Below are 25,228 nucleotides of genomic sequence, written 5' to 3' on the forward strand. Positions count from 1 at the left end.
AAATGTCAATATAACGAAATATCTTTTATGCGATGTTTGTGGTGTAATAAAAATCTGTGTTTCGATTACGTTTTTGATACGTATTACTCACTTATATGTAATAATATAGAATAAAAATATACTGTTAGTCCGATATTTGAAAATATACATGCGTTCGTTGTCACTATTAAAATGTTGTAATAACAATAGAATAATAAAATAATTTACTCAAATATACATAATAATATATATATATATATATACATATTCATAAAAACAATATTAAGCGCAATAACTTTTTTGTACGCGAAAAAAAACCAATAGGTCCGTCGGGACTGGAACCCAAGACTCCTTTCTAATACGTCTACTTTACAGTGAACGGACGAAAGAGAATCCGTTCACGACCATGGTCCCTTCGATGATTTTCCGACGTACCGAACACTCATGATCTGACAACATTGTACTTTAGACTCGACAACACTGTAGAAGTTAGACTAGTTGAGCTCGAATGGATTTAACGTAGTTCACAAATTCACCGTTCTCATAACGTAGAGGGCAGCAGAAAATCCCGGACTTTTTACACTATCGGTATTTCAGAACATGAGACACGAAGTCCCATATGATGATAGGTCTATCCTATACCTCGTCGGTGGCTACGTTGCATATGCATTCAAATTTAGCGGTATTTGGTCGCCATATTAGAATTTTAGTTCCGCTGAAAGTTTCATATTTTAGATGGCGTTCAAAACACTATCCCACCGTTTAGCATGGGAGTTTCCATCCTCTGCAGTGGATCACCCCCATCACTGGAGTTTCCGGACCTGTATATAGACCGTGGTGCTGATCAGTGCATTTATCTCCCTCTCCTAATATGCAAATCAATGTCGAGATGTTAAAACGCTCGCCAATTGGATAATCGATAACTGAAAGGAAATGCATCGACAAATAGGAAGTCGTTTAACTAATTAATAATTCCCTGATTGGATGTCGGTATCTATGATATTCAGATAATCAACAAATTGTATTTGTTTTGCGATCGGGCGAGGAAATGATGTTTCTTGTTTCTTTTTCGGTATTCATCTTTGTACATTAAATCCGGACACGTTCTCGAAACACAAAAATATTTGTAAAAGTTCTTAATAAACCCACTTATATAAATGTAAAGTCATATTAAAATTAAATTAAAAATTCAGAGTTGTGAATAGCTTAAATTGTTATGGTTATTTAGTGGAATATTTGAATTTACTTTTACAACCAAAAGCACCCCATAGGCATAGATCCCAGCTCACGCCATTTTTCCCACAAAGCTTAAAAATTTGCGAAGGCGAACGTAACAAATTATATAAATAATTTGGCAATTACATATTGTGTTTGCTGTGTTCAGAGATGGGTAGAAATTATTATACATGACTTGAATTTGTTGATTCTTATAAAGATGAAGATATGATTCGACGGCTTTATAAGAATCAATAAGAATCAACGAATCAAAATCATGTATGATAATTTCTTTCCATCTCTGTTGTGTATATATTAATACATTTAGTATTTATAAAAATGTATTTACTTACATCAAATAAATTTCAAAGTATTTGCGGCGTTGTATTTTTCGTAAAAATGGGAATTAATGAAAAAAATGTATACAAATACCAATTTTTGTGTGAAATGTTTTAAAATATAGTAAGATTTTAATGTTAACATTTATTTAACAAACTGAGTGGCGTTAACTTTAAACATTCACCCTCAACCTCATGTTTACATTATCACTTGTGTTGTAGCAAATTAGCAAATCACCTGGCCATGTTTAGCATAGTTTAATATCAACTGTGAAGTATCAGAACGAACCAAATAGTAAATAAAATATTAGAATATACGTCCATAATGTTTTATTGTTTTATTGTTTAAATTTTCCATATCGGGTAATGAATTGTTATGCATGATGGGAAAGTAATCTGTATATATATAATCTAATTTAACCTCTAAGTAAAAAACCAACGATTTTCACAATATTTGTTCAATGAAGTTATCGGAGAGAATATAACGTGAATTGGATTTGTGTATAATATCTTAACGGTATGTATTAAAATTTTTATTTAGTTGAAATCATAGACATATTTAAATCTCTGTTATGTATACTCAATTAGGAATTTTATATTACGATAGTCAAGGTTATATAGGTCTACTTCTTTAATGACGTTTCGTGAATTATATGTTTTTTAAATTTTTTAATGCTTTGTTAGCATCGCATTAATGTAACAATATGATTTTTCGAAGGTGAATTCACAAAGATAGGGGTATAAGTTCTGCAAATATGACGTCTGCAATTGAAATTTTATGGAAACAAGCACTAAAAACATTTGACGGACGAAGAAATGTTGGATTCAAGCTTTGTCAAAAGAATTTTGATAAATTATGGAATTTAATGAATAAAATCACAGCCGACGATGTAAATTTAAATAAGCAAGTTCTTGATTTCATACAAATACAAGCTGCCCCAATGTGTGTTATTGACATATTTGAAAATAAAGATTTGACTATTTCAATTTTTATATTGAAACATGGAGTTACAATGCCAATGCATGATCATCCTGGAATGCATGGCTTTTTAAAGGTATGTAAATTAAATATTTTTTTCATTGAAGGTATAAGTAGATTGACTTTTGTTTTAAACTTTAATATACAGGTAATTAGTGGTGCAGTTCAATTGAACAGTTATACTTTGAATACAAGTGATGATCATATAATCAAATTAAATAAAGAAATAGCAGCATTCAGACATCGACCAATATATGTACACAATAGTTCACCTGCTTGCATTCTTACACCAAGAGAAAAAAATTTACATGAAATTTCATGTATCGAAGGACCTGCTGCATTCTTGGACATACTTAGTCCACCTTATGATGTAGATGATTGTGGAAAGGGTCCACGTCCATGTACCTTTTTCAAAGCTATAAGTTCTAAATTATGTACAGATTTACCAGATGTAATTGAAGAAGTAAAGCTATTAGTTTTCGAAGGTCTACCAGATTTCAATTCTGCAAGTCTTAAGTACACAGGACCACCGTTAATGTGACGTGAATATCAACACATGTTTTATATTCAATTTGTTAAAAAATGTACATTTTGCAGCATTGATTTATAATTCGATGATAATTTGAATTGTATCAAAGAGTCTTAGGAGTATTTAAGTTTTCATTGAATATACATTGTTATTGTTTATTTCTAATGAGTAGCTTATTATATGTTCAGAATAAGACATAAGTTTCATACAATAGCAGTTACTTTATACTTTGTATCATTGCTTTCAGTTTTATTTAGTACTGTTAATATTCTGTAATATTAGAAATTTATTTATTTTTTTTTACATGAAACACATGCAATAGTGTTTTGCATTTTTATTGATTTGTCAGTTATTAAAACGTTCTGTATAAATAACTACATTAAATTTTCTATCTCCTTGGTACAAGAAATGGAATGTAAACAGAGAATGTATTATAGTACCTAGAAATTACATGTAAAGTATGATAAGAAATGTATGGTAGTAATAGAATAAAAAGAAAAATTCTATTTGTATAAAGGTAGATACTTGAAGTATAGAAAAATATGTATTTCTTTACATGGTGTAAAAATTGCATTCTTTTTATTGAACTGTTTGTGGTACTTACGAACAAGAAAGGTTACTTATTATATTTGAAGACAATTAGAGAGAATATTTTCCAAATGAATATTGTACTTAATTCATTCAAAAAATTACATTTCCAAAAAAAATAACAATAATAAATATATTTGTATATTACATAACTCTTTTTCGAGAGATTCCTCCAGTACCTGAACTATTTGTACTATACACTAATTCCTTTAAACTACTTGTAACATTTCTAGAAATAGTCATTTTATATACCACATACTTATGTAAATTAATTCACATTCACAATTACAATATATTGTCATGTAATTTATTTGTCCACATTTAGACAAACAACAGTCAAATGATTTGAAGTAATGTTTACTAGTTCCTTATGTCTACAGCAAATAAAGCATTTAATTCATTTTATTGTATATATTAATATATTTTTCATATCTAACCCAAAACTTATTTATATTACAAATAAACCTTTATTAAAGAATGTATTCCATTTTACATAGTAAGCAAACTTACGAGTAACTTCTAGATTTTAGACAGTAGGTTTATCAATATTTTGATGAACGGGAAACTATGCGCGTTCTAAATTTCAGAAAATGTACAATTTTATTACAATAAATTATAATTTTACCACAGAGTATATGTATTTCCTAATTTCCACAATTATTACCCTTTCCACTACGAAAGTGATTGCCCAAAAAATAAATCAAAAAGTAAGTAAATACTTTTTCCTTAAACCATGCGCGTTTTAAATTACATAAAAGACTTCAGCGAGTTATACTTACAGCAATGAAAAAATAGAATTGCACTGAAGAAACATCTTCGGCATAGTTCAATTTATATTCCTTATTTACTACTCAAGGAAGGATGAACAGACACTGTCATTGTTCTACTAACACATTTAAGAGATATAACATTTCTTACAAGTAATTATTTCATGCCAGACATATTATAATAATTTACTAACCAGAATTATGTATATAATGACAATTTCCCATTCTTACATATACATATATATATATACACACATATATCTTACGTATTTGTTAAATCCGATCATAGTACCCATAAACTTACATTGTTACATAAAAGTAATACATTGGACATTTGTTGTTATGGTAAAAGTATACTAAGAAGTTTAATTCCTCTAAATCTGAGAAGATACAGTGTTTTGAGGATAGCAGATGTAAGGATTGGTTACGGGGTTTTTATATTTAACTTGTTTGATTGGAGTCGGAATTTTGTTGTCTTCTGTATAGTGCAACATTATCATCTGTATAATCCATTATACGACGTTGACATTGTCTTATATATTGTTGTTGTTTATGATATATCTTGAATGCACCCTTTATTGTTATAAATGCTATACCACCCTACAAAATTTCAAAGAAGACATTAATCACTATTAAATTCTACTATTATTAGTAAACGTATATTATTTAACACATACAAGTAATGTTCTCTGAAAATTGGAGTGTATGCTCTCAAAGAATATTTTGCCACATATACTGGCAATGCTAGGTAATAGAAGTGCACCACAAAGAATACGTGTCGTTGACACAGGATCGCTCATAGGTGGCACTTCTTCAAATTGGGCTCTATCATCACCAGAATAACTGAAACAATATATAGATACATATATATACATATATATGTATATTCAAGAATTAATTCAGAGAACACATAACTTACTTATTTAAAATTTATGTTTACACATACCTATTGGGCAAAAAATACCTCAGAATAGGAACCTTACATGCATGTCGTCTGAAAAGGCTAAGGGCTTGATCTTCCCATCTCAGCATTTTACCCAAAACCAATAGTATTGGAATAGTTGGTAATCCAACTAATAATACTAAAGGATCGGCTTGTTCCATCATGGCTAAACCATCTTTATATCCAACTACTTGCATTACAGTCACTGCTCCATATGTCACAGCTGTCCAGTACATAGATGCAACAACAATGCTGGCTGCTATGTATGGACAGATTCGAAATATTACTCCATCAATGTTATCCAATACAACTACTAACGGTCCTGAAATATTTAACACATTTATTCTATGTATAATTTGCATAGTAAATAAATATTTTAAATTTAAAAAAATTGAATAATAACTAACCCATATTTGGATATACAATAATATATTCTGTGTTACACTGCGGACATGCTACATTAGCACCTGCACGTCCCTTTTGTTTTTCATCAACCCATCTCTGTATACAACCCTGATGAACCCATTTAGTTGTACCACGACAATGACATGGTTTTACCCATGAAGCAGTTGCATCGTCTTCATCTGTTGCAAAACACACCCAACAGTATCTCCTGCTACATTGAAGAAAAATTATTTATGCTATGCACATATATTTAAACCTGTTTTGTTTGACCTTAAATTCAATCCTGGTATGAAATACTATACGTACTCATCTTCTGAGTTGACTGTTGGTGCACTGACTTCTGGTTGATTTGGAGAAGATGCTCCATCGGTTACATCACTCGTTGGTTGTGTATTATCTGCAGATTCAGGTAATAGCTCTTCATTAGATGTAACGTCTCCAGCTTGAGCATCAGATATTTCTACCAAGAATAAATAAATATTAGTGTTTTAATTAAATTTAATCTTTGAAACTGTCTTGTACAGTTAACATACAAAACTTTGTTTCAATTTTATTTTAAAAAACTGATTATAATATTAGCATTTTTTTAAAGTTATAGGATCTCATTTATACTTTAATCTTTTGTACATTTGTTCAAAATATTTAGCTAACAAATATGTGTATACTTATGTGTTATACATTGCATGATTTATATACAATGATAATTTGAATGATAATGTACATTGATGTCTCACAGATTATGAACATATCCATTAATATGTATATAGATAATAATAATTTTTACCATTATTTGAAACATTAGCTTGTCTTTCTGGTCTTACATTAGAAAGGCGTCTTATTATAGTTACTTCTATATTTGGAAGACGATTAATATTAGGCTCAGGTATACCAGAATATCCTATACTTATTATTCTCCCAGAGGGATCAGGCCCACGTGATGAATAAATGTGAAATAAATCGTTGTGTGACATTGTCTCTGTGAGATTTTTAGTATTTTGTTACCATTTTACACCTGTAAAAACAGATGTTATAAAAAAATATGTGGAAATACTTGTTTCTTTTATGTACACTTTCACAGAAAATTATAAATTAACAGGTTGTACAACAACATAGCACATTAAATTACAAGAAGAAACTAACGAAATACTTAGAATACACATATGTGACAACATGACTAAGTACTAATTGTTACATCTGGTATTTACATTTAATTTTCAGAATATTCAATTAAGAAGGTATTGTTATTTCTATTGCAAAATGGCGAAACTATTAAAGTCAGATTAAGAAGCTATGTCCAAAACAAATTTCTGTCGCGTTAAACAACACTGATCTTGTCAAATTAAACCCCGACAATGAAATATTAAATACAAGACCATTTTGTTAGCTAGCGATACGTCGTTAAAAACTTACTGATCGGTTAACGCAGGTTAACGTGTGTTACTATAAACTACACGATAATGACGGAATGATACGTTGACAACGAAAAAACCTTTCAATCGGACAAGTATTACACGAGTACAACGCAATTAATAATACTGTTAGATAAGTATTCATACAAATATGTTATCAAAATTTTAAAAAACATGAATTTGTACCTGCAGTGACATTCATATGTAATTCACTCTTGCACATTTACGATGAGATGACGAAACCACTGACACCTTTTAAAAATACAACATGAAATAATTGCGTGATAATGGAAACATTTCGTTTACGAAAATACTTTTATTGATATCTTGCAACTGTAAACAAATTTTCCTTTCTGAGATTCACCTTACAAATAGATTCATTCCGTTTTTTACTGAATTAGTAATTACTAAAAGTTACGTGAAATTGCTTTTTCATACATCGCCGACGCCGAACAAAATAGGAGTCCACAGTCCACCTCACCTCAACTTTTTAGTGCTTGTCAGAAACACTACGAAAAACAGTATTCCCATCTATCCTACAATGTTCTGTGCTGTGACATAGCATATACGCATACTAGACTGCGCTGGACCAGTGATGCCAGGACGTGGGATTTTCTCCCACATGGGAGCCTTCGTGCGCATGCGCATGCTGACGTCACAGCTCGACGGCGGTTGTTTCCATGGATGTATCTATGTGCAACAGTAGGTACGCGTAAGGGGCCCTTCCCAGTTGTTTCCCGCGTTTTTCGTTAAAGTGAAGGTGAGTCGCGTAATGTTATATAATATATTGAATTGTAGTGCAATATTAGTGTATTACAGTGACAGAAACCAGAAGATGGATTACCAGCAGCCTAGTTCGAGTGGATTGGCGGATAAGAAGAGAAGTAACAAAGGGAAAGTATTCCAATTATCTTGGCTAAAGAATAATATTTTCAAAGACTGGTTAAAATCTGATAATAATAAAAAAGCTTTCTGCACGGCTTGCAATAAAGTCTTGGCATGCGGAAAATCAGAACTTATTAGACATTCGCGGACTCAATTACATATTAAAAATACAAGCAAAAGCTGTGATATCACACCATCTGTTTTATTACCAAAAGTTGATAGTAATTCTGATTTGGACCATGTTAATAAAGTCAAAACAGCCGAAATAAAGTTAGCTGCGTTTTACGCGGAGCACAATATAGCTTTTCAAACAATTAATCACATGGTCCCTTTATTAAAGGAAACCTGTTCAGATCCGCAGGTGGTTAAGGATCTAAAATTGTCACGAACTAAATGTACGCAGATAATAAAAAATGTAATAGGCAAACGCGAAAGCGATAAGCTTATTACAGAATTAAAAATTCAGAAATTTTCAATATTAATTGATGAAAGCACGACTATATGTTTTATATATAATGTTCTTGTTTGAATACTAGTAAGGTTTTCTGCAGTTTTTCTTACTCTCGCAACAAATGTTTGTATTCATGTAATAAATCGGCTGCAGATGTACAAAATAATAAAAAAATATATATTCATTTATTTCCATGTAAATATGTTATTTCTTTTAAAAATGTCCTCTTCCTATAATTTCTACCGTATTTCAATTGTCACGGGGGTCTAACGATACCCCATATTTGAGTGAAGTATATACGTTACTGAGGATTAGGTAGTGCGCATGCGTGGGAAAAATCCCACGTCCTGGCATCACTGCGCTGGACTGCTCGATCTTATGGTAGGGAACTGGGAAGTAGGGACACGGTTGTAGGGAGCGGCCTCCCTGTGTAGCGGGGAATAGAATACGCCCACGGTAATCCCTGCCTGTCGTAAGAGGCGACTAAAAGGGACTGTTGGGATCGCGGGACTGCGGCACCCGCGGTCCGGTGGGGGGGGGGAGCTCCCGCTTCCCCCACCACAGAGAGGGCGCTCCGCCGTTAACTGGCGGAGCTAGCGCTGGGGAGGTACCGGTTGTGTTCGCAAGAGATCCCGGTGCCTCCCCACATAACGCCGAGCCCGGCCACCGTGAGGGTTTAGTGGGTATTTCCCCTGGGCCTTGCCCTATTGGGGATGAGTCCCACACTACCCCCGCCCCACTCCTCCCACATTGGAGGATGGCGGGGGTGTGTGTAAATGCATTCCCTCACGTAAAAACGGTTGTAGGGAGCGGATACTGCCGTCACCGACGAGGTATAGAATAGACCTATCATCCAATATTTTTTTCTGTCTCACGTTCGCAGGCTACGTAGCCCTGTTACCAGTTTAGTGTCAATACCCGACGTTACCGATAAAGTATGAATCTGAGTATTATTAGCACAAATGAAGTGAATCTGAGTATTATTAGCACATATTTCATTCATATTGCGTGTTATCTATATGATTTGACCAAAAACATATATAGACGGAGCCACAGCCGACTCTAGTACTAGCTGTGCTGAAGGTAAAAATGGCAACAACGCGAGAGTCAGGCTTGACTTTACCCAACCCAACCTACCATATTAGCCTTCCAGCCTGTACTACATATATGTATATATACATGATACCGTAAACCAGTTGTTACTTGTCGATTTATTGCATTTTTGTAATTACATATCTGTATTAAACTTTTAACAAATGATTGTCATATACACAATGTCACACAGTAAATAAAAATATTTATATATTACTGATGCAAGAATATTTTAATGACTCACGAACAATAAAGTGTTGTATTAAACATTAATAAACGCACATAAAAGCATAGAATAACAGAGTATAAAGAGCTCATAGTGGAATATTTATGAATTCAATTAACTGTTTGACCAAATTATTCCGGAATATAAATGAGTGCTTCAGGAAAAGCCGACACGAAAATTATAATTTCATTCCTGAGTCTCATTCCTGCGTTGACAGTACTGAATATGTGGGTGTTTCATAAAGCAATATCGAATTTATTGTTGTAATTATAAAAACACATTTACCTTTGTTTTCATTTTTTTTTCACTATCTAAACATGTTTTCTACGATCTTGAACTTAAGGAAAATTTTAGAAGATACTATAGGTAAAAATGTTATTTTATACATATTATTGATACATATTGTTTTATGTGTGTATATTAAAGGAACACCAACATCACAATTTGCAAGAAAAAATCCATAATGTTATAAGCATGTTTAGTTGTTACAAATTTTTATTTTGGTCGGTTATTATATATTTTTAATACGTGATCAAATTTTATGTAGATGTTTATCTAATATCATTTATAGATTTCATTTATGTATTTATTTATATGTTATATTATAGTCAAGCTATATATTAATAATTAGTTCATGAAAATATTATTTTTAGTTGAGTATATCGATGTGGATTTTACACTTTGGTTATCATGGCTTTTAATGCCACTGTTGATAACATTTTTACTACCACTTGTGATCGCAGCATTACTATATCTGACAGCATTAATATTATATGTATACAAGTTACATAGGTATGTATTTACCAGTTCAAATATATTCAACAAATCAAATACTTTATATATATATATAAATATGTGGTATCTTACATTGATAGAGCTAGACTAAGAAGTGCATATGAAACTGACTGGAGAAATGCAGCTCGTAATGTAGTAGCTGCAGTTTGGGATGCCCATGGTTGGATATGGTATGGTATGTAATGATTGTACATACTATGCTGTATTAAATACTACATAATATAATGTATACTCTTGAATGTTTAGGGTTCATAATGTTTTTATGATTAAAATGAAGCTTTCTTTAGGGTACAAAGTGATTGGATTGGAAAATATACCAGAAAATCAACCAGTACTTTTTGTATATTATCATGGAGCAATTCCAGTGGATCTTTATTATTTCATATCGAAAGTATTGCTTACAAATTCAAAATTAATCCATACAGTAGCAGATAGATTTCTTTTTAAATGTCCTGGATGGTCCATAATTTCTGATGTGTTAAAAGTCATACCTGGTACTGTTCAGATATGTTCTAATATTCTGAAAGAAGGTAACATGCTTGCTATTTCACCTGGTGGTGTATACGAAGCTCAGTTTGGAGATTCTTATTATCACCTGATGTGGAAGAAACGAGTGGGATTTGCTAAGGTTGCATTAGATGCGAAAGTGGTATGTCATTTTATTGTTATATCTCTTTCTTTGTATCGGGACCAGTTTGAAACATTAATATTTTTGTAACAGTGCATAATACCTTTCTTTACAAAAAATGTTAGAGAAGCATTTAGAACCATAAGTTGGGGTAGAAGAATGTGGTTGAGAATATATGCTGCAACAAGGTTTCCTTTTGTTCCCATTTATGGTGGATTTCCAGTTAAATTAACAACATATGTTGGTAAACCAATTCCATATGATGGAAGCCTCACACCAGAGGAATTACAAGTAAAGGTAAATAGAAATACACATAGTAATAATAGTAAATGTGTAATAATATTATATGGTATAGCTATCTGGATACTTTACAGTTGTTATTATCATTACTTTCAGGTTGCAGATGAACTTAATAATTTAATAAGGCAACATCAAAGAATACCTGGAAGTATATCGTCAGCTTTATTAGAAAGAATATATGATGTAGATACAAAGAAATCATAGATTTTAATATTTATATCAGTATTATTACATTAAGTTATATACAATGATCATTGAATGCATTTAAAAACTGTTATACCTTTTTTTAGACTTACAAATTTTATATTTTTAAACTATCGTGCTGTTTATTATTGTATAGTAATTATTGATAATGTTTTAATGATCTTAAATGGAGTTGGCATAAGTTACGGGGTATTACTTTTGCACCAATTAAAATGTACTTGATTTTAAAGTATAAAGATTTATCTGCTGTCTACTTAGTTACTAAGTATAATAGGTACTTCACAGATTGTATCTTAACCAGTGACATAAAATAATGGAGTAACATAGTTGTTCTTATTTGGGTACATTTTACTAGATACATAAAGATATAATTATAAATAATGTGACTGTTTATAATTTACAACTTTATATAATCTACAGAATTTTTTATTTATTTTACAAATACATAGTCTTTAAGTATTTTCTGTTGTGTGCTTATGTGTTTATATACATTAAAATAGTTGTGATACATAAAAATTCCATATAATATTGCATATGTACTTATTAAGTTATCCTACTTATTAATTTTATACATGAAAATAGTAATAAAATGTATGAAAATTAATAGTTCTTTATAAAACATTCTATAATTAATCCCGTGAGCATAAACAACACTAAATTGGAAAACAAGTCAGTTTTTGCAAAGCAACACAATTTTTGTGCGGAAGTTAAAATGAATGAACAAAGAAGTGTGTGGTTTAAATTTACCACGGTCGGAAATATTGCCATTGATCCGTCGTATGTTAACCGGAAGTTGTGAGATAGCAGAGAACCTACCGGCGGCTTTTCCAGTTAAAATTTCTTTCCCGAGGGTATCTGCAGGCGACTGCAGGTACCTTGTTATATTAACGCAATTCAACGAACAGCATTGGACTGGCATCGCCATTTGATAGCCACAAGGACCACGTTTACGTGAATTTTGCTTACCGGTACAAACCGCCCGGCTTTTCGTAGCAAGATTTATCGTTTCTTCATCGAAGAACCGATTTCTGTGACAGAAAATACGTAATCATGGGCGTGGAGATAGAAGTTATTTTTAATGGGGATGGTAATTATTCTGTACACGATATTTCGTGTTGATTTCCTGTTCTTTTGCAATTTTTGTTACTTTCGGTTCGATTTATTTACCCATTTCTTCATCTTCCAAACTACTTACTTTGGTCAAATCGTTTTAATCATACTCCGATTAAAATATGCCGCAGTCATATCGACGCAGATTTATTTACAATCTGAAATTCTATGAAAAGCATTACTCGTCTACGGGGACTCTTCCAAATAAGAATGATTTCGAATGTTTGTTAATGCATTCATCGAATTTTGTAGGATTTCAGTAATCAGTACTCTTCAGTTAAAATCAAATATTCTTTATAAACAATGTTTCGTATGTGCAGGCGAGACATATCCAAAACTGGGACAGACTGTAATTGTCGACTATACAGGTAGGTAAACGTGTTTAATAGTTCATATCTGGATATTTCGCTTGTATGTAGAACGTGAACTATAAAAATAATTAAACTCTTTATATTCTTTATTATTTGAATACTGTTATGTGAATATTAATAAACACTCGATTTCTTGTATAACATATTTATAGAGTAGCTTATAAACAGATACAGCATGGTCACTGTTGAACATATATATCAACATATATACATAAATCTGCAAGTTATTTAAACAGAGAATCTCATCTGTTAATACCAAAGAAGTATTTGTTAAAAAGTTTTAAATTATGCCTATTAAATGTCTAATAGGTTTCCTTGACAATGGAAAAAAGTTTGACTCAAGCAGGGACCGTGGCATACCATTTAAATTCAAAATAGGTAAAGGAGAAGTTATTAAAGGATGGGAGCAAGGAATTGCTCAAATGTCTGTCGGCGAGCGTTCTAAGTTAACTTGCTCGCCAGACTATGCCTATGGTAGCCGAGGACATCCTGGCGTATATCCTTTAATATGAAATAAATATTTATAATATTATTACTTGTAGTGTAGGTTTGTTTCAAAAGATATAAGTGTATATAAAAACATGTTGGATAGTGAGAAATTGATTTGAATTATGTTTTAAATAGTTATTTCTTTTGGTAAAGTTATTTTTCTTCATAATGAATAAGACAGGATATGTAAAATTTCTATAAATAATTGGAATTTTAATTATAATTTCTAATGGTATTGTATACTGAATTAGTCAAAAGTTATTTATAAAAATTCATTTCACCATATTATGGCAAATGATCACTTAACTGATATCGATTAGAAACAACAAATTTATTATAATTTAACACGTATTACTATTTACTCCAATATCATAACAGATCTTTTAGTTTATTATATGTGTAATATGTTTGTTATATTATCCTTGACAAAGATACACTATTCCACCAAATGCTGTCCTTATCTTTGATGTGGAATTGTTGAAGGTGGAACCATGAAGAGTTTTCCAGGGTGAACCAAATTAACTATGTACACACATCAGAACCACTGATAATTAAAAGCTTCAAATTGCATTACCTTAAGTAGTCATTGTACGAGTGGTATGTTTTGCATACTAACCTTAATTCGATTGCTCGTAAGGATGAAAAAATTTAAGACTTTAATTTCTGTGTTCTACTATTGCACCATTAAATATGCTATAAATTGCAATTGTACACAAATGTTCAATGACCAATTGATGAGGAGTATAAAAATATCTCTTGCATTCTTTTATGTCTGGATAAGATTAACCGTTTACATTATTCCATTTCATGTTGATATGTAGCATTTCTATTATGAGTAATTGAATTAAATAAATTTTAAACCATTTGATATACATATAATCTGACATCTATGTTCATTCCAATTCCTTAGTACTTGGTAATCACCTGGTTATTTTGTACAAAATCTTGCAATAATGCAGAGAAGAACAATTGTACTGATATTATAATAGTATGGACCTTTACATGCAAAAATTCAATAAAAAAAATGTTCTTGTTTTGAAGTGTGAACGTGTGTTTATTAGTCCATGATTATGTTCCCATTAATAGACTCCCAAAGACTTGACGGATTTGAACTACTATTATTTTAAATACAATTTACATAGATATTTCACTTTTTTTACAATGTTAGTACTCTCTATTATGTATACATTATGTTCACCTAAAATCTTGTATACATTTTTATACAAGTTACACCAGTGGTATGCAACAATAAAGTACATCTCTTCAACATAAGATTGTAGTGTTAGTATTCGACTGATGAGTCAATAATGTCAACAATGTAGAATATATCAGTAGTGTTATTTCATGAAGGTCACGAGTGGAAACGTAACACCTCCAATTCACTTCAAGTATTTGTACAAATTATTATAATATATCAGAAAATGATATAAAAATCGATATAACGTTTATTATTTACCAATTGGATTAACGATAAGAATAATTGTTAATTCTTTCATAAATTAAGCATAAATATATACAGGGTGTTTCGTAATTAGTTGTACAAACAGAAAGATGATAATCCCACACTATTTATGTATGTTTATATAACTGAGAATAATTTAGACTACATAAATAGAGATTAATAAAGTTATTAAAATGCACTACATGTAAACAGTGCAAACTTCTTTATATATCTACTTCCAATGTAAATATATAAATAACTTAACGAAATTATGATTAAACAATCGACAATCACAGTAGCATAGAACTATTTACACTTCCATGAACATATACTGATCTAATAAACAAACAATTCCGGGAAATGTATTTCATAAGCTGGCGCTTGACTGGGTTTGGTATCTGTTGGTGGTCCGCCTGGTTGAGAAGTATTTCGTGGATCGACGGCTAACGTGTTAAATATTTCTGATAATTTACTTTGGAGAACAACATGCTGTAAAATTGTCCAAACCATTAGAAGCAATTTATATTATTTTATCAATAAAGATAGATAAATCAATATTTCCGTACCTTTGGTTGAGTCTTTGACACCAAATCTTGGAATGGAGCGTTTCTGAAGAAGTGTGATAATTGCAATCGCTTTTCTTCTTCCATCACGTGGTTATTATTATTTTCTGTTAGAATTCGTTTCATACTTTCAAATGTCAACTCTTCTCCCGGTAATTTCTATATAATGGAAGTGTTATGAATGTCAAAAAGAGGTTAAAAATATACTGTAACTATAACTAACAAGTATGTACCTTTTGAACACCAGGAGATGAGCCACCGCTGTCCAATTCGGTACCACCGGAATTAATATCGGCTAACGAATTTCGTCCAGCACTCTCAACCCACGAATGTCTAAAAACAATAATTTAATATTATTCATTCATGATCCCACGTTTAAATGGAGTATGAAAAGAGCAGAAAAACTCAAAACAAAACGATGGACACTACCGATGTTGTAGAGAAGTACTACTGTAGCCAGAACCTTGCTGTAGCTTCCCACTGTCCAGACCAGCTCCTTTCAAACATTCACTTAAAACAGTTTGATCAACTAATAAACCTGGTGCTAATCTTGAGGATAAACCAGTGTCATATTGAGACTGTAAATCTGGCAACAGGTGTGGCGCTTCCTTCTGTCGTGTCTCTACAATCTTAAAATGTTTAAATGAAAAATTTGATAATATGTTAGTAGAACGTCTTCATAAATTAAATAAATAGGAACTTACTTTGTTCGCATAATCCATGAGTGAAGTTATATTACAAACATTCGATATCAATACCAGTAAACTGATGACAATACTGTGCAGGTTGAATTTGAGCGAAACACTGATTTGGCCACTTGTTAAAGCTAAATCTTGAAGACTCAGCACTAGTCTTAGCAACTCCAATACCGTTTCTTCTGAAGCTAACTCCACAGCAAGTAACGCCAATGTTGTATATATAGATTCCACGTTCTCGACTGTATTACTTGTTAATTCTAACGATTCGTACAATGCCAAATAAATTTCCGGGCCGTGCTTCCGAATAAAGATCACATCCGGTCTGGATGCTTTATCAATAGTTAGATCAAGGGGTGCTATGTTTACTCTGTTTAACAAATACAAGGCAATCCAACGTTTATTAATTTCCATTGAACTAATGTTTAAAGATTTTTTAAATATATTAATAATAACTTACGTAGGTTTTGCAAGTTTTGTAATGTTCTGATGTCTGTCAATTAAAGTATGAAAAATCTTTTGCACCAAAAGTCGCATTTCAGCATCTGCTGCGAGTGACATTCTTAATAATGGTTCTAAAAAGCTAGGCGGGAATGTTGTGTTCAAATGTATAGTTTGATACTTTGTGCCAACCTGGGAATAATTAAAAACAGACAGAATAATAAATGTACTAACAGCTGAATTTTTTTAGTATTTTCATGTAGTAAATTGTACATAAACTACCTTTAAAAGAGACTTTAAAAGAATACTTTGAAGTAATACGTCCGCTTTCCCAACTGAAACTATACGATCTGGTTGACTATATGGAACTTTACTCATAATAAACATCATGATTTCTATTTTCTGATAGTCTGGAAGATGATTTGCAAATTCTCCTAGAGCATTAATCAGAGCTTCTTGATACAATTGTTCATCGCTACTGGATGGTTGGTTTCTTGTTACACTAACTCGGAGATGAGATAGTAAAGAATTTATTATTTCCAAAACAGATGGACCTAAAAGGAAAGTTTGTTTAAAAAAAATTTGAAAACGATACACATTAAGTAATTTTTTTTCTTTCACATTATTCATTGAAATTTACCAACACTTTCACCAGCTGCAATTGAAATAATTTTAGATAAAGTATCTGCGATATTTGTTCGAATTTTTGGAGATGACTTTGAGTGGTCGTCAAGATGAGTCATTAATGCTTCCACAACTGTATAAGAATACTGAGACTACAAACAAATACATTATATTTTCACGTGTTTATTAAAGATTATGCTTTCATGACTCAACATATTTTCAACTAACCTGAATGGAAAACATAATTATCCTAAATGTATGAATTGCAAAATAATTAGGAACCCATAGTTGATGATTATCTAAATGTCTGCAAGTAAATTTTATTCTTTGAATATCTGTGTTGATAAATTGTTACTAATTAACAAATATATAACAATTTGATCGTAATATTTTCTGTCGTTAAATGCGAACATTTACAAACCTTAATACTGGCCTAATAACACATCGGATGTGACCAAACGATGCTCGTCCAACAAGTTCTCGCATACAAGTTTCTGCAAATTGTGGTGGATCTGATCGCTCTTCTGTTGGACTATCTGGTGTTGCATCTTCTTTATTCGAATATCTAACAGACCAAAGTGCGAATACAGTATAACAAGAATAAAATAACATTACATATACTATATGCCTGTTTCACTTTCCTCTGAATATATTACCTGGAATTTTGCATATTATACAATAGCGAAGGAACTATTTTATCCATATGAACAGGTTCCCAAATATTTTCCACTAGATCATCCGAAAGCGTTCTTCTTACTACACCCTACATAAAAAATGTTAACTACTCAATGGGATACAAAAATATTAATTTTTTTATGGGAATTACTAACTTATGCATTGAAATATTAAAGGTAGAAGTAAGTTTCAAATATCTAACGAAAATACACTAAAATTATTACGTAATAAATATATATGAAAATAAGGTAACAAGGTATGAACTAAAAGAATATTAAGAAACCATGCCTGTAATCCTTGAATTCCAGCAAGTCGTATTTGTTTGCGGATCGCAGAGTCATCGTTATTGGAGTGGCACATTGCAGAGTACTTTGATACAAAGAAATCGTAACGTGTGTGATAAGACGGCGTATCTTGTTCGATGTTGGCAAATCGGACAAACTGGAAGAAGCCAGCACTTTGTTCAACTACATTCAAAGATGTCAAAGATGTAATTATTTAATGCATCAACAAAAGAGTAGTAATCATATAACACATAATTATAATAATAATAACATATGTAATCATAATCAAATGGAAATATTTAATAGTACTCTTTTGAACTTACAGATTGGGTTGCCAATATTTGTAACTGTGGATCTGTGGATTCCAATAATTTTTGTACCATTTTTAAGAAGCTTTCAACAAATAAATTCAAAGTTTTGGCATGACATGCTACTAAGAGTTGATCCATGGCTTCCATAGCAATAACAACAAATCCATTTCTTCTCCTGTTAATATACATTTGTATTAATTTTATTACTGAAATATAAAAGGTACCTACTATATCCTGATAGTAAAATTAGTTTTCCCAAGACTGTAACATATAATTATTGATATGACTTGCATATAACATAAGTAAACAACAATTTACATAAATCACATGAGTCTGCACTACTTGCAGTTATAAGTTTAATTACGCATAATTATGTCATTGAGACCACTTATCTCATACCTGTAAATATCTCTGGAAGCCCTTTGAAACAAATACTCTCCGATCCTATCTAGTTTTTCAGGACTACTTAATGAATAAAAGGTTAACTTTTCCATATTATTTTTGACCAAGCCATCCTAGTTATCAAAAGTAGTACATTATTTATTAAAACGAATAGTAGTATTTGTGTCATAGTAGATGTTAACAAATATAAATTTCATATATTAATTTACATATTATTACTCCATTAAACTATTTATATCAAATTCAACTTGAAACAATTCATTAAATTAAATGTTCCCTGTTACTACATTTTTTCGTAATCCTTTATAGTCTGTATGACTATCTAGACAAACTTGTATACCAAATGTACTAATATTTATACTTATGCTGACTACAAAATATAATCATATGTAATAATTATAAATAAAACAATTATATTTTGTGATTTAGAACAAAACATGGTAGAGATAAAATTTTGAAACAAGTTTACTACAGAATATGATATTTCTGATAGCCAACAGTATAATAAACAGGCATCATAAGGAGAAATACTTTGATCAATGCATAATAAATTATAAGTTAATTTTTAGAATACTAATCTAAAATTAATATTTTTTAACAAAAATCATATATGATCGTTTTGCAGTCTTTAAATAATATTGCATTGAAAATGTAGAAATGATTGCAATATATTTATGATTATAAACAATTTGAAATTATTTTTTATCTCCAATAATTCATAATTTGTTAAAAACTTGTGCAGAACTGCCAAGACTATTGACATTAATTATATACAAGATGTATTATATAACAGGAAAGCTATAATTTTAGATTTGTTACATACATAAATGTATGATGATAGTGTAACTATTTGACAATAAATAAACAGTAAAGAATGTTACCTCTGGATTCACCGGGAAAATATTGTCAACGAGTCTTTTATATCGAGGACGTAAAGCAGAACAACACCAGCAACAACCTAAAGAAAATTCAATGTAAATATTACAAGTAGGAAATAAATTTCTGTGATAAGTTATAAGCATAAACGAGGTGTAATTAAAACGATCGTTGTGTGAAATATTATAGTCAAGAATAAAATTACAATGTTTACCAAACATTTCGACACGATTAAGCTACCACAATACACACGAAGGGACGAAGGAACTTCGAAGTTCGATCGACTGATCTCATCAATGGAGTTGAATGGAGTGCACTTCAGCTGAGCACTTTTGATCATTTTGACACTCCAGACCCTAGAGGACTATGTATGCATAAGGCATATTCACTCGCGAGCAAACTCGGCTTCCGCTAGGGGAAAAAGTGATGAAGGGGAAGGGGGAAAAACCTTCCGCCACTTGATAAATTTATTTCAACTACTGATATAAATGTTAAATCCAATGTTAATTTGGCATAAATATTTCCTTACATAACTTTTTTCCCTAGAAGAAGCCAAGTTTACTCGTGAGAGTACACCCACGAGCAAAGTCGGCTTCCACTAGGGGAAAAAGTGGCGCAACAGCACCGACGAGGTATGCGACCGTGCGCTGCATCAGCATGCGTTTTTGTATGGACGCATCGATTGCAGCTCTGTGTAGCTAGCGGAAGATTCATGAAATTTTGGTCTTTATTAAGGGATTACCCTCACCACGGGAGTTCGGACCTGTATATGCGACCGTGTTCTTAAGCAAATGCATAAGAATACGCAGCGACTATGAATACCGGCCTTAGTCTTACGAAAATCTTTACTGGTATGGAGTATTGAATCTTCAATTTGATATTACGTACAGACCATTTTCAAGAGACAAAGTGAAATTATTCGTTGATTATTAGGTTTACGGCTGATATTATTACTTTTTTACTCCAAATTTAACGCTCTTCGATATTTTGGCATAAAAAATATAGCATTCCATTTAAAAAACCGAAATTGACCTTCAAATCTCCGAAACACCTCCACTTGCAAAAATATATATGCATTACAGAATGTGTCCCCCTAAACGATACAACCACCGACTAGGTATAGAATAGACCTATCATCCAATGTTTTTTTCTGTCCCACGTTCATAGGGCTACGTAGCCCTGTTACCATTTTAGTGTCAATACCCGACGTTACCGATAAAGCATGAATTCTGAGTATTATTAGCACAAATGAAGTGTTATATATTCCATTCATATTACGTGTATCTATATGATTTCACGAGAATAAAAATATCCGATGCTTCAGTTTAAGGTTAAGGGATAAATATGACAGTCATGAAACATGAAACGGAAAAGTATATATTTTTTCACTTAACTACAAGACAATTTATTCTAAATGCATCGTTAATGGACATTTTTATTAATGTTACTTTTTACATGTTCTTGTTTTATTCGCTTTTATATTTTGCTTTACATTTGTATATTTGTAACAGATAAATTCAGAATAGATATAGTTTCATAAATAGTTTATCAAATCTACACGTGGAAGAATATATACACCGCTTTCATTAACATCTACATATTTATAATTTATATGGGAGTGTGAATAGTTTTACTGCCTATTGTAAGAATTTTAATACGCACGAACAATTACTTTCTGGCAATTGGTAAATTTTTACATATGAATTTACTTACACGTTATTTACTTCCAAAAATTTTATTTATTGCGAGTAATTAAATAATGAACGTATGTTAATATTCAGCTACGTGTCTCTCAAATTAAGTGAAATACAGAAGTTTTATTTTCTTGAAAATTAGTGTCAAAGAATGCAGCAACTGGTCAGATTAGTTTCGTAAATAAATCGAAACCCTGTATCGGCACATTGTTTTTTATGCTATCAAATATCACACGGAATCTTTTAGGAAGTAGTAAAATCTTTTACACAAATTCAATGAAATACTTTCAGGTACCCAGTTTAGGGCTATGAAATTAGAATGTTCAAGAAGAGGTAAAAAAGTTTCATATTTGCAATTATTTTGTGAAATGAATAATAAATAAGGGTCTTAGGGATTTATACTGGAGAGCTAAATCTTTAAAAGGAACATGTCGCTTAAACAAATTAGTTAAGTATGATATTTATTTGGGGAATATGAACATCATAAATAAACGAGAGCGGTAGCACAAGTTGCGGTATCGGTGCTCTTCGTCGGTGTCGACGCGTATCGAACGAGGCCGAAGATGATCGGAGCGGGCGAAAGGGAGAGAGCGAGAGCGATAGAGCGAGCCGCAGTATCGGTGCTCTCTGTCGGTGTCGACGCGTGCTGAGGAATTTCAGTGGTCTATGTCTATAAGGAGAGGTGTGCGAGCGAGAGAGTACGGTAGAGCGTGCCGCGGTATCGGTGCTCTCCGTCGGTCCAACGCACTAGTGACGTTGCGTCACACAGTTTATTGACCTAGCCGTGTACGCCGTGTACTATAGCCGTACCTGGCTGTACCATCCGGTGTTTGGGTCGTTCAAGGAAGGTCGTTCAAGTCGGCAAAAACAATTCAACAGGAACAAACCTGCGTACGCCCAATACATAACGGCGTTAGCTTCCTCACTTGGTTGGGTGGGCGCGCGTCTCATACTCGTCCTTTCTCTTGTTACTAACCCATTGTTTGTTGCAGGCATTCGACGACCATCAATTTATTTACTCTGCATATTATTAATTTATTTACTGTGCATATAGTTGTGTCCCCTCTCTTGTTACTAATTCCTTGTATATTACAGATGTTCGAGAACCATTGGCTTCGATATTTATCTTCTTATGTACTGTGATTCATTTATTGTGATTTATTTACTGTGATTTCTATACTGTGATTTCTATACTGTGCATATTATGTATTCTATGTGTATTGTATAATGAAAAAATTTTTTCCAATCAGTTATTCCATCGAAAGAAGACATCGATCAACGTCTACATCCTCAAAGCGTCTACCATTGCGTTAAGTTATTGTAAGTTACACTTAAATCATAATTCAATATTCATTGGTATATTCATATTCATCATCACATCGTTTATTATTAATTTTAGTCTATCTATTAATAAACTTAAATTGTGACCATCCATTGTGCATACGAAGTTATTATTAATTCATTTTGCTCGTTGATTCTCTACACAGACTTGGGGTATGGGCAGTGGGTCTGTACCTATGGTACGGGCAGTGGGTCTGTACACTAAGACTGTTTGCCGATCCCTCTGGTTTCTATTGAGAAGCCAGATATCGGACGTGTTTAGTCTTTGCCTGGTAAGTAGGATTTGGAGAAAGACTCGTGCGTGCAAGGGTACGGAGTAGTCGGGAGGCTGCTCCGTAAACAGAGAATCTCGCTTGCACTACCATGCTTGTGTACTCCTTTGGTTCGGGTCTGGTACGCAGGTTTGGCGATTAATTCGTTACTGCATGCGCTAGAAGGATGTGGGGTGACCATATCAGCGTATGCGGATGACGTAGTCTTTTTAGCAATTAGTAGTGATATACACGAGGCGCATGACAAGGCCCAAGAAGCATTGGAAATTTTGAAGATATGGTGCGACAGTATGGGGTTATCAGTCAATTCGGACAAATTGGAAGTGGTACGCTTTACCAAACGTATCAAGATACCAGCAACGGAACCTCTAAGGTACGAGGGAAAGGATTTAAAACTGGTGGACGAGGTGAAATTTTTAGGAGTTACGTTCACCAAGAAGTTATTATGGAGAAGACATGTCTTCAACAAAGTGGCATGCGGAAAAAATAACATATATATGGTGAGTAGAGCCATAGATGGGACATGGGGTTTTTCCCCTCGCATCGCAAACTGGATATATAAATCCATAGTGGTGCCGAGGGTGACCCATGGGGCGATTGCATGGTGGCAAGCTGCCAAAATGACCACCGTGAAGAATAAACTAAATAGCCTCCAGGGATTGGCACTCAGGAGAGCTCTGGGTTCGTTAAGTACCACTCCATTGAGAGCAATGGAGGTACTAACGAATACAACTCCGTTAGATATTGTGATTCTAGATATCGCAGTAAGAACAGCACATAGATTAAAGTGCTGGAACAGCTGGACGGGAAATAACTATGGACACGCGTCAATAATGCAGAACGAGGCGAACAGAGAGATGAACGAAATGATGGACATGGAACAGGACAGATGCGCTCCGAGCATGATTCCGGAACAAAATTTTCAGGTAATAATTCCTACTAGGGAACAATGGAAGGGTAATAAGATATTAGCAGGGAGTCATATTGATTGGTACACGGACGGATCAGGAAGAAACGATCTGGCAGGACCAGGATGGACGGATGGGAAGATGGGTAGGCATTATGCAAGCCTAGGAAAAGACGTAACAGTCTTCCAAGCGGAAGCATTCGCGATAATGAAATGTGCAAAATTATTAATGGATAGGGGTACGAGACAAAAAGAAGTAAGAATTTTTACAGACAGCCAGGCGGTGTTGCTGAGCATTCAGAAGCTCATGCATACCTCACTGACTACCAAGAGATGCAAGGAGCATCTTAATGAGCTAGCGTCAAGAGGAAATAAGCTAACGTTATGCTGGGTGCCGGGCCACAGAGGCATTCCAGGAAACGAGCAGGCAGACAAACTGGCAAATCTAGGCTCTAGGAGGGCCCCACCAGAAGGGGTACCTAGGCAAGTACCGCTAGCGGAAGCAGTTTCCGCTCTAGGTAGGAAGCGATGGCGCGAGGGAGAAAGAAAACGAAAATGGGACTCGGCAGAGGGATGCAGGGTAGCCAAAGCAATGATCGGGCAGAACCCCGTTTACAAAAATTGGAGGGATCTGATGGATCTTCCGCGTGAAGATACAAGAAGGGTGGCAGGTATCCTAACAGGACATGCCATCCTAAACCATCACTTAACAAGGATGGGGGAATTGCAGGAAGAGACGTGTGAGTTCTGTGATGAAGATGCGGTGGAAACAGCAGAACACATATTAATGAGATGCCCGGGATTGATGGAGATGCGCTTTAAGAGGCTGCGAAAAGCGATACTGGAGGAAGAGGATATTCCCCAACTGACGGTGAAAGGAATAAAGGAATTCACCCAGGATGTGGATAGGACTAGACCAAGGGAGGAGGTAGAGGAAGAAGAAGAAATCTGGTAAGATGGAGGATAATGAGGAATCTGAAAGGGAACAAGAAAGGACGG

At 33.1% G+C, this 25,228-nt stretch overlaps 6 protein-coding genes across 7 annotated transcripts; 4 read left to right on the plus strand and 2 right to left on the minus strand.

The window, feature by feature from the left end:
- Positions 1-1,948: 1,948 nt before the first annotated feature.
- Positions 1,949-3,059, plus strand: LOC107192959 (2-aminoethanethiol dioxygenase). The gene is made up of 3 exons (XM_015582329.1): positions 1,949-2,049; positions 2,251-2,587; positions 2,660-3,059. Exons 2-3 carry the CDS (start codon positions 2,288-2,290, stop codon positions 3,050-3,052), a joined length of 693 nt encoding a protein of 230 aa, XP_015437815.1. The 5' UTR covers positions 1,949-2,049; positions 2,251-2,287; the 3' UTR covers positions 3,053-3,059.
- A 1,769-nt stretch (positions 3,060-4,828) lies between these two features.
- Positions 4,829-7,631, minus strand: LOC107192957 (E3 ubiquitin-protein ligase MARCH5-like). 2 transcript variants are annotated; one of them, XM_015582327.1, is made up of 8 exons: positions 7,591-7,631; positions 7,339-7,404; positions 6,528-6,755; positions 6,050-6,203; positions 5,746-5,951; positions 5,342-5,660; positions 5,073-5,238; positions 4,829-4,995 (listed from the first exon to the last, which is right to left on the minus strand). In XM_015582327.1, the coding sequence occupies exons 3-8, from the start codon at positions 6,712-6,714 to the stop codon at positions 4,837-4,839; spliced, it is 1,191 nt and encodes a 396-aa protein (XP_015437813.1). In that variant the 5' UTR covers positions 6,715-6,755; positions 7,339-7,404; positions 7,591-7,631; the 3' UTR covers positions 4,829-4,836. The 2 variants fall into 2 exon arrangements, with proteins under 2 accessions (XP_015437813.1, XP_015437812.1); XM_015582326.1 differs by having other exon boundaries at positions 5,746-5,954.
- A 2,492-nt stretch (positions 7,632-10,123) lies between these two features.
- LOC107192958 (transmembrane protein 68) lies at positions 10,124-11,733 on the plus strand. Its single transcript, XM_015582328.1, has 6 exons — positions 10,124-10,172; positions 10,460-10,598; positions 10,682-10,776; positions 10,889-11,250; positions 11,323-11,526; positions 11,626-11,733. The coding sequence occupies exons 1-6, from the start codon at positions 10,124-10,126 to the stop codon at positions 11,731-11,733; spliced, it is 957 nt and encodes a 318-aa protein (XP_015437814.1).
- Positions 11,734-12,594: 861 nt separating this feature from the next.
- Positions 12,595-14,750, plus strand: LOC107192960 (peptidyl-prolyl cis-trans isomerase FKBP1A). The gene is made up of 4 exons (XM_015582330.1): positions 12,595-12,820; positions 13,164-13,211; positions 13,524-13,710; positions 14,141-14,750. The coding sequence occupies exons 1-4, from the start codon at positions 12,784-12,786 to the stop codon at positions 14,196-14,198; spliced, it is 330 nt and encodes a 109-aa protein (XP_015437816.1). The 5' UTR covers positions 12,595-12,783; the 3' UTR covers positions 14,199-14,750.
- Positions 14,751-15,480: 730 nt separating this feature from the next.
- LOC107192962 (protein EFR3 homolog cmp44E) lies at positions 15,481-20,288 on the minus strand. The gene is made up of 16 exons (XM_015582331.1): positions 20,230-20,288; positions 20,021-20,097; positions 19,137-19,252; positions 18,750-18,912; positions 18,431-18,583; positions 18,124-18,230; positions 17,889-18,032; positions 17,696-17,774; positions 17,484-17,619; positions 17,126-17,397; positions 16,863-17,035; positions 16,412-16,772; positions 16,137-16,336; positions 15,941-16,040; positions 15,711-15,866; positions 15,481-15,633 (listed from the first exon to the last, which is right to left on the minus strand). The coding sequence occupies exons 1-16, from the start codon at positions 20,234-20,236 to the stop codon at positions 15,481-15,483; spliced, it is 2,397 nt and encodes a 798-aa protein (XP_015437817.1). The 5' UTR covers positions 20,237-20,288.
- Positions 20,289-23,612: 3,324 nt separating this feature from the next.
- Positions 23,613-25,180, plus strand: LOC107192956 (the record flags this gene model as incomplete). Its single annotated transcript, XM_015582325.1, has 1 exon — positions 23,613-25,180. A coding segment is annotated over exon 1 (1,568 nt), but the record flags the coding sequence as incomplete, so codon positions are not given.
- Positions 25,181-25,228: the final 48 nt, after the last annotated feature.

Source organism: Dufourea novaeangliae, unplaced genomic scaffold, assembly GCF_001272555.1.
Source record: "Dufourea novaeangliae isolate 0120121106 unplaced genomic scaffold, ASM127255v1 scaffold449, whole genome shotgun sequence".
Taxonomy (NCBI): domain Eukaryota; kingdom Metazoa; phylum Arthropoda; class Insecta; order Hymenoptera; family Halictidae; genus Dufourea; species Dufourea novaeangliae.

Excerpts from the sequence above, each read along its gene's own strand:
- LOC107192959 (XM_015582329.1), top strand. The coding sequence starts at position 2,288 with ATGACGTCTGCAATTGAAATTTTATGGAAACAAGCACTAAAAACATTT. Across the intron at positions 2,588-2,659 it reads GAATGCATGGCTTTTTAAAG|GTAATTAGTGGTGCAGTTCA; the intron begins GTATGTAAATTA and ends TTTAATATACAG.
- LOC107192957 (XM_015582326.1), bottom strand. The coding sequence starts at position 6,714 with ATGTCACACAACGATTTATTTCACATTTATTCATCACGTGGGCCTGAT. Across the intron at positions 5,955-6,049 it reads ACAGTCAACTCAGAAGATGA|CAGGAGATACTGTTGGGTGT; the intron begins GTACGTATAGTA and ends TCTTCAATGTAG. Across the intron at positions 5,239-5,341 it reads AGGTATTTTTTGCCCAATAG|TTATTCTGGTGATGATAGAG; the intron begins GTATGTGTAAAC and ends ATATTGTTTCAG.
- LOC107192958 (XM_015582328.1), top strand. The coding sequence starts at position 10,124 with ATGTTTTCTACGATCTTGAACTTAAGGAAAATTTTAGAAGATACTATA. Across the intron at positions 11,251-11,322 it reads TTGCATTAGATGCGAAAGTG|TGCATAATACCTTTCTTTAC; the intron begins GTATGTCATTTT and ends TTTTTGTAACAG. Across the intron at positions 11,527-11,625 it reads CAGAGGAATTACAAGTAAAG|GTTGCAGATGAACTTAATAA; the intron begins GTAAATAGAAAT and ends CATTACTTTCAG.
- LOC107192960 (XM_015582330.1), top strand. The coding sequence starts at position 12,784 with ATGGGCGTGGAGATAGAAGTTATTTTTAATGGGGATG. Across the intron at positions 13,212-13,523 it reads TGTAATTGTCGACTATACAG|GTTTCCTTGACAATGGAAAA; the intron begins GTAGGTAAACGT and ends AATGTCTAATAG. Across the intron at positions 13,711-14,140 it reads AGCCGAGGACATCCTGGCGT|TATTCCACCAAATGCTGTCC; the intron begins ATATCCTTTAAT and ends ACAAAGATACAC.
- LOC107192962 (XM_015582331.1), bottom strand. Across the intron at positions 18,913-19,136 it reads GCTTCCAGAGATATTTACAG|GAGAAGAAATGGATTTGTTG; the intron begins GTATGAGATAAG and ends GTATATTAACAG. Across the intron at positions 16,041-16,136 it reads AGTACTTCTCTACAACATCG|ACATTCGTGGGTTGAGAGTG; the intron begins GTAGTGTCCATC and ends TATTGTTTTTAG.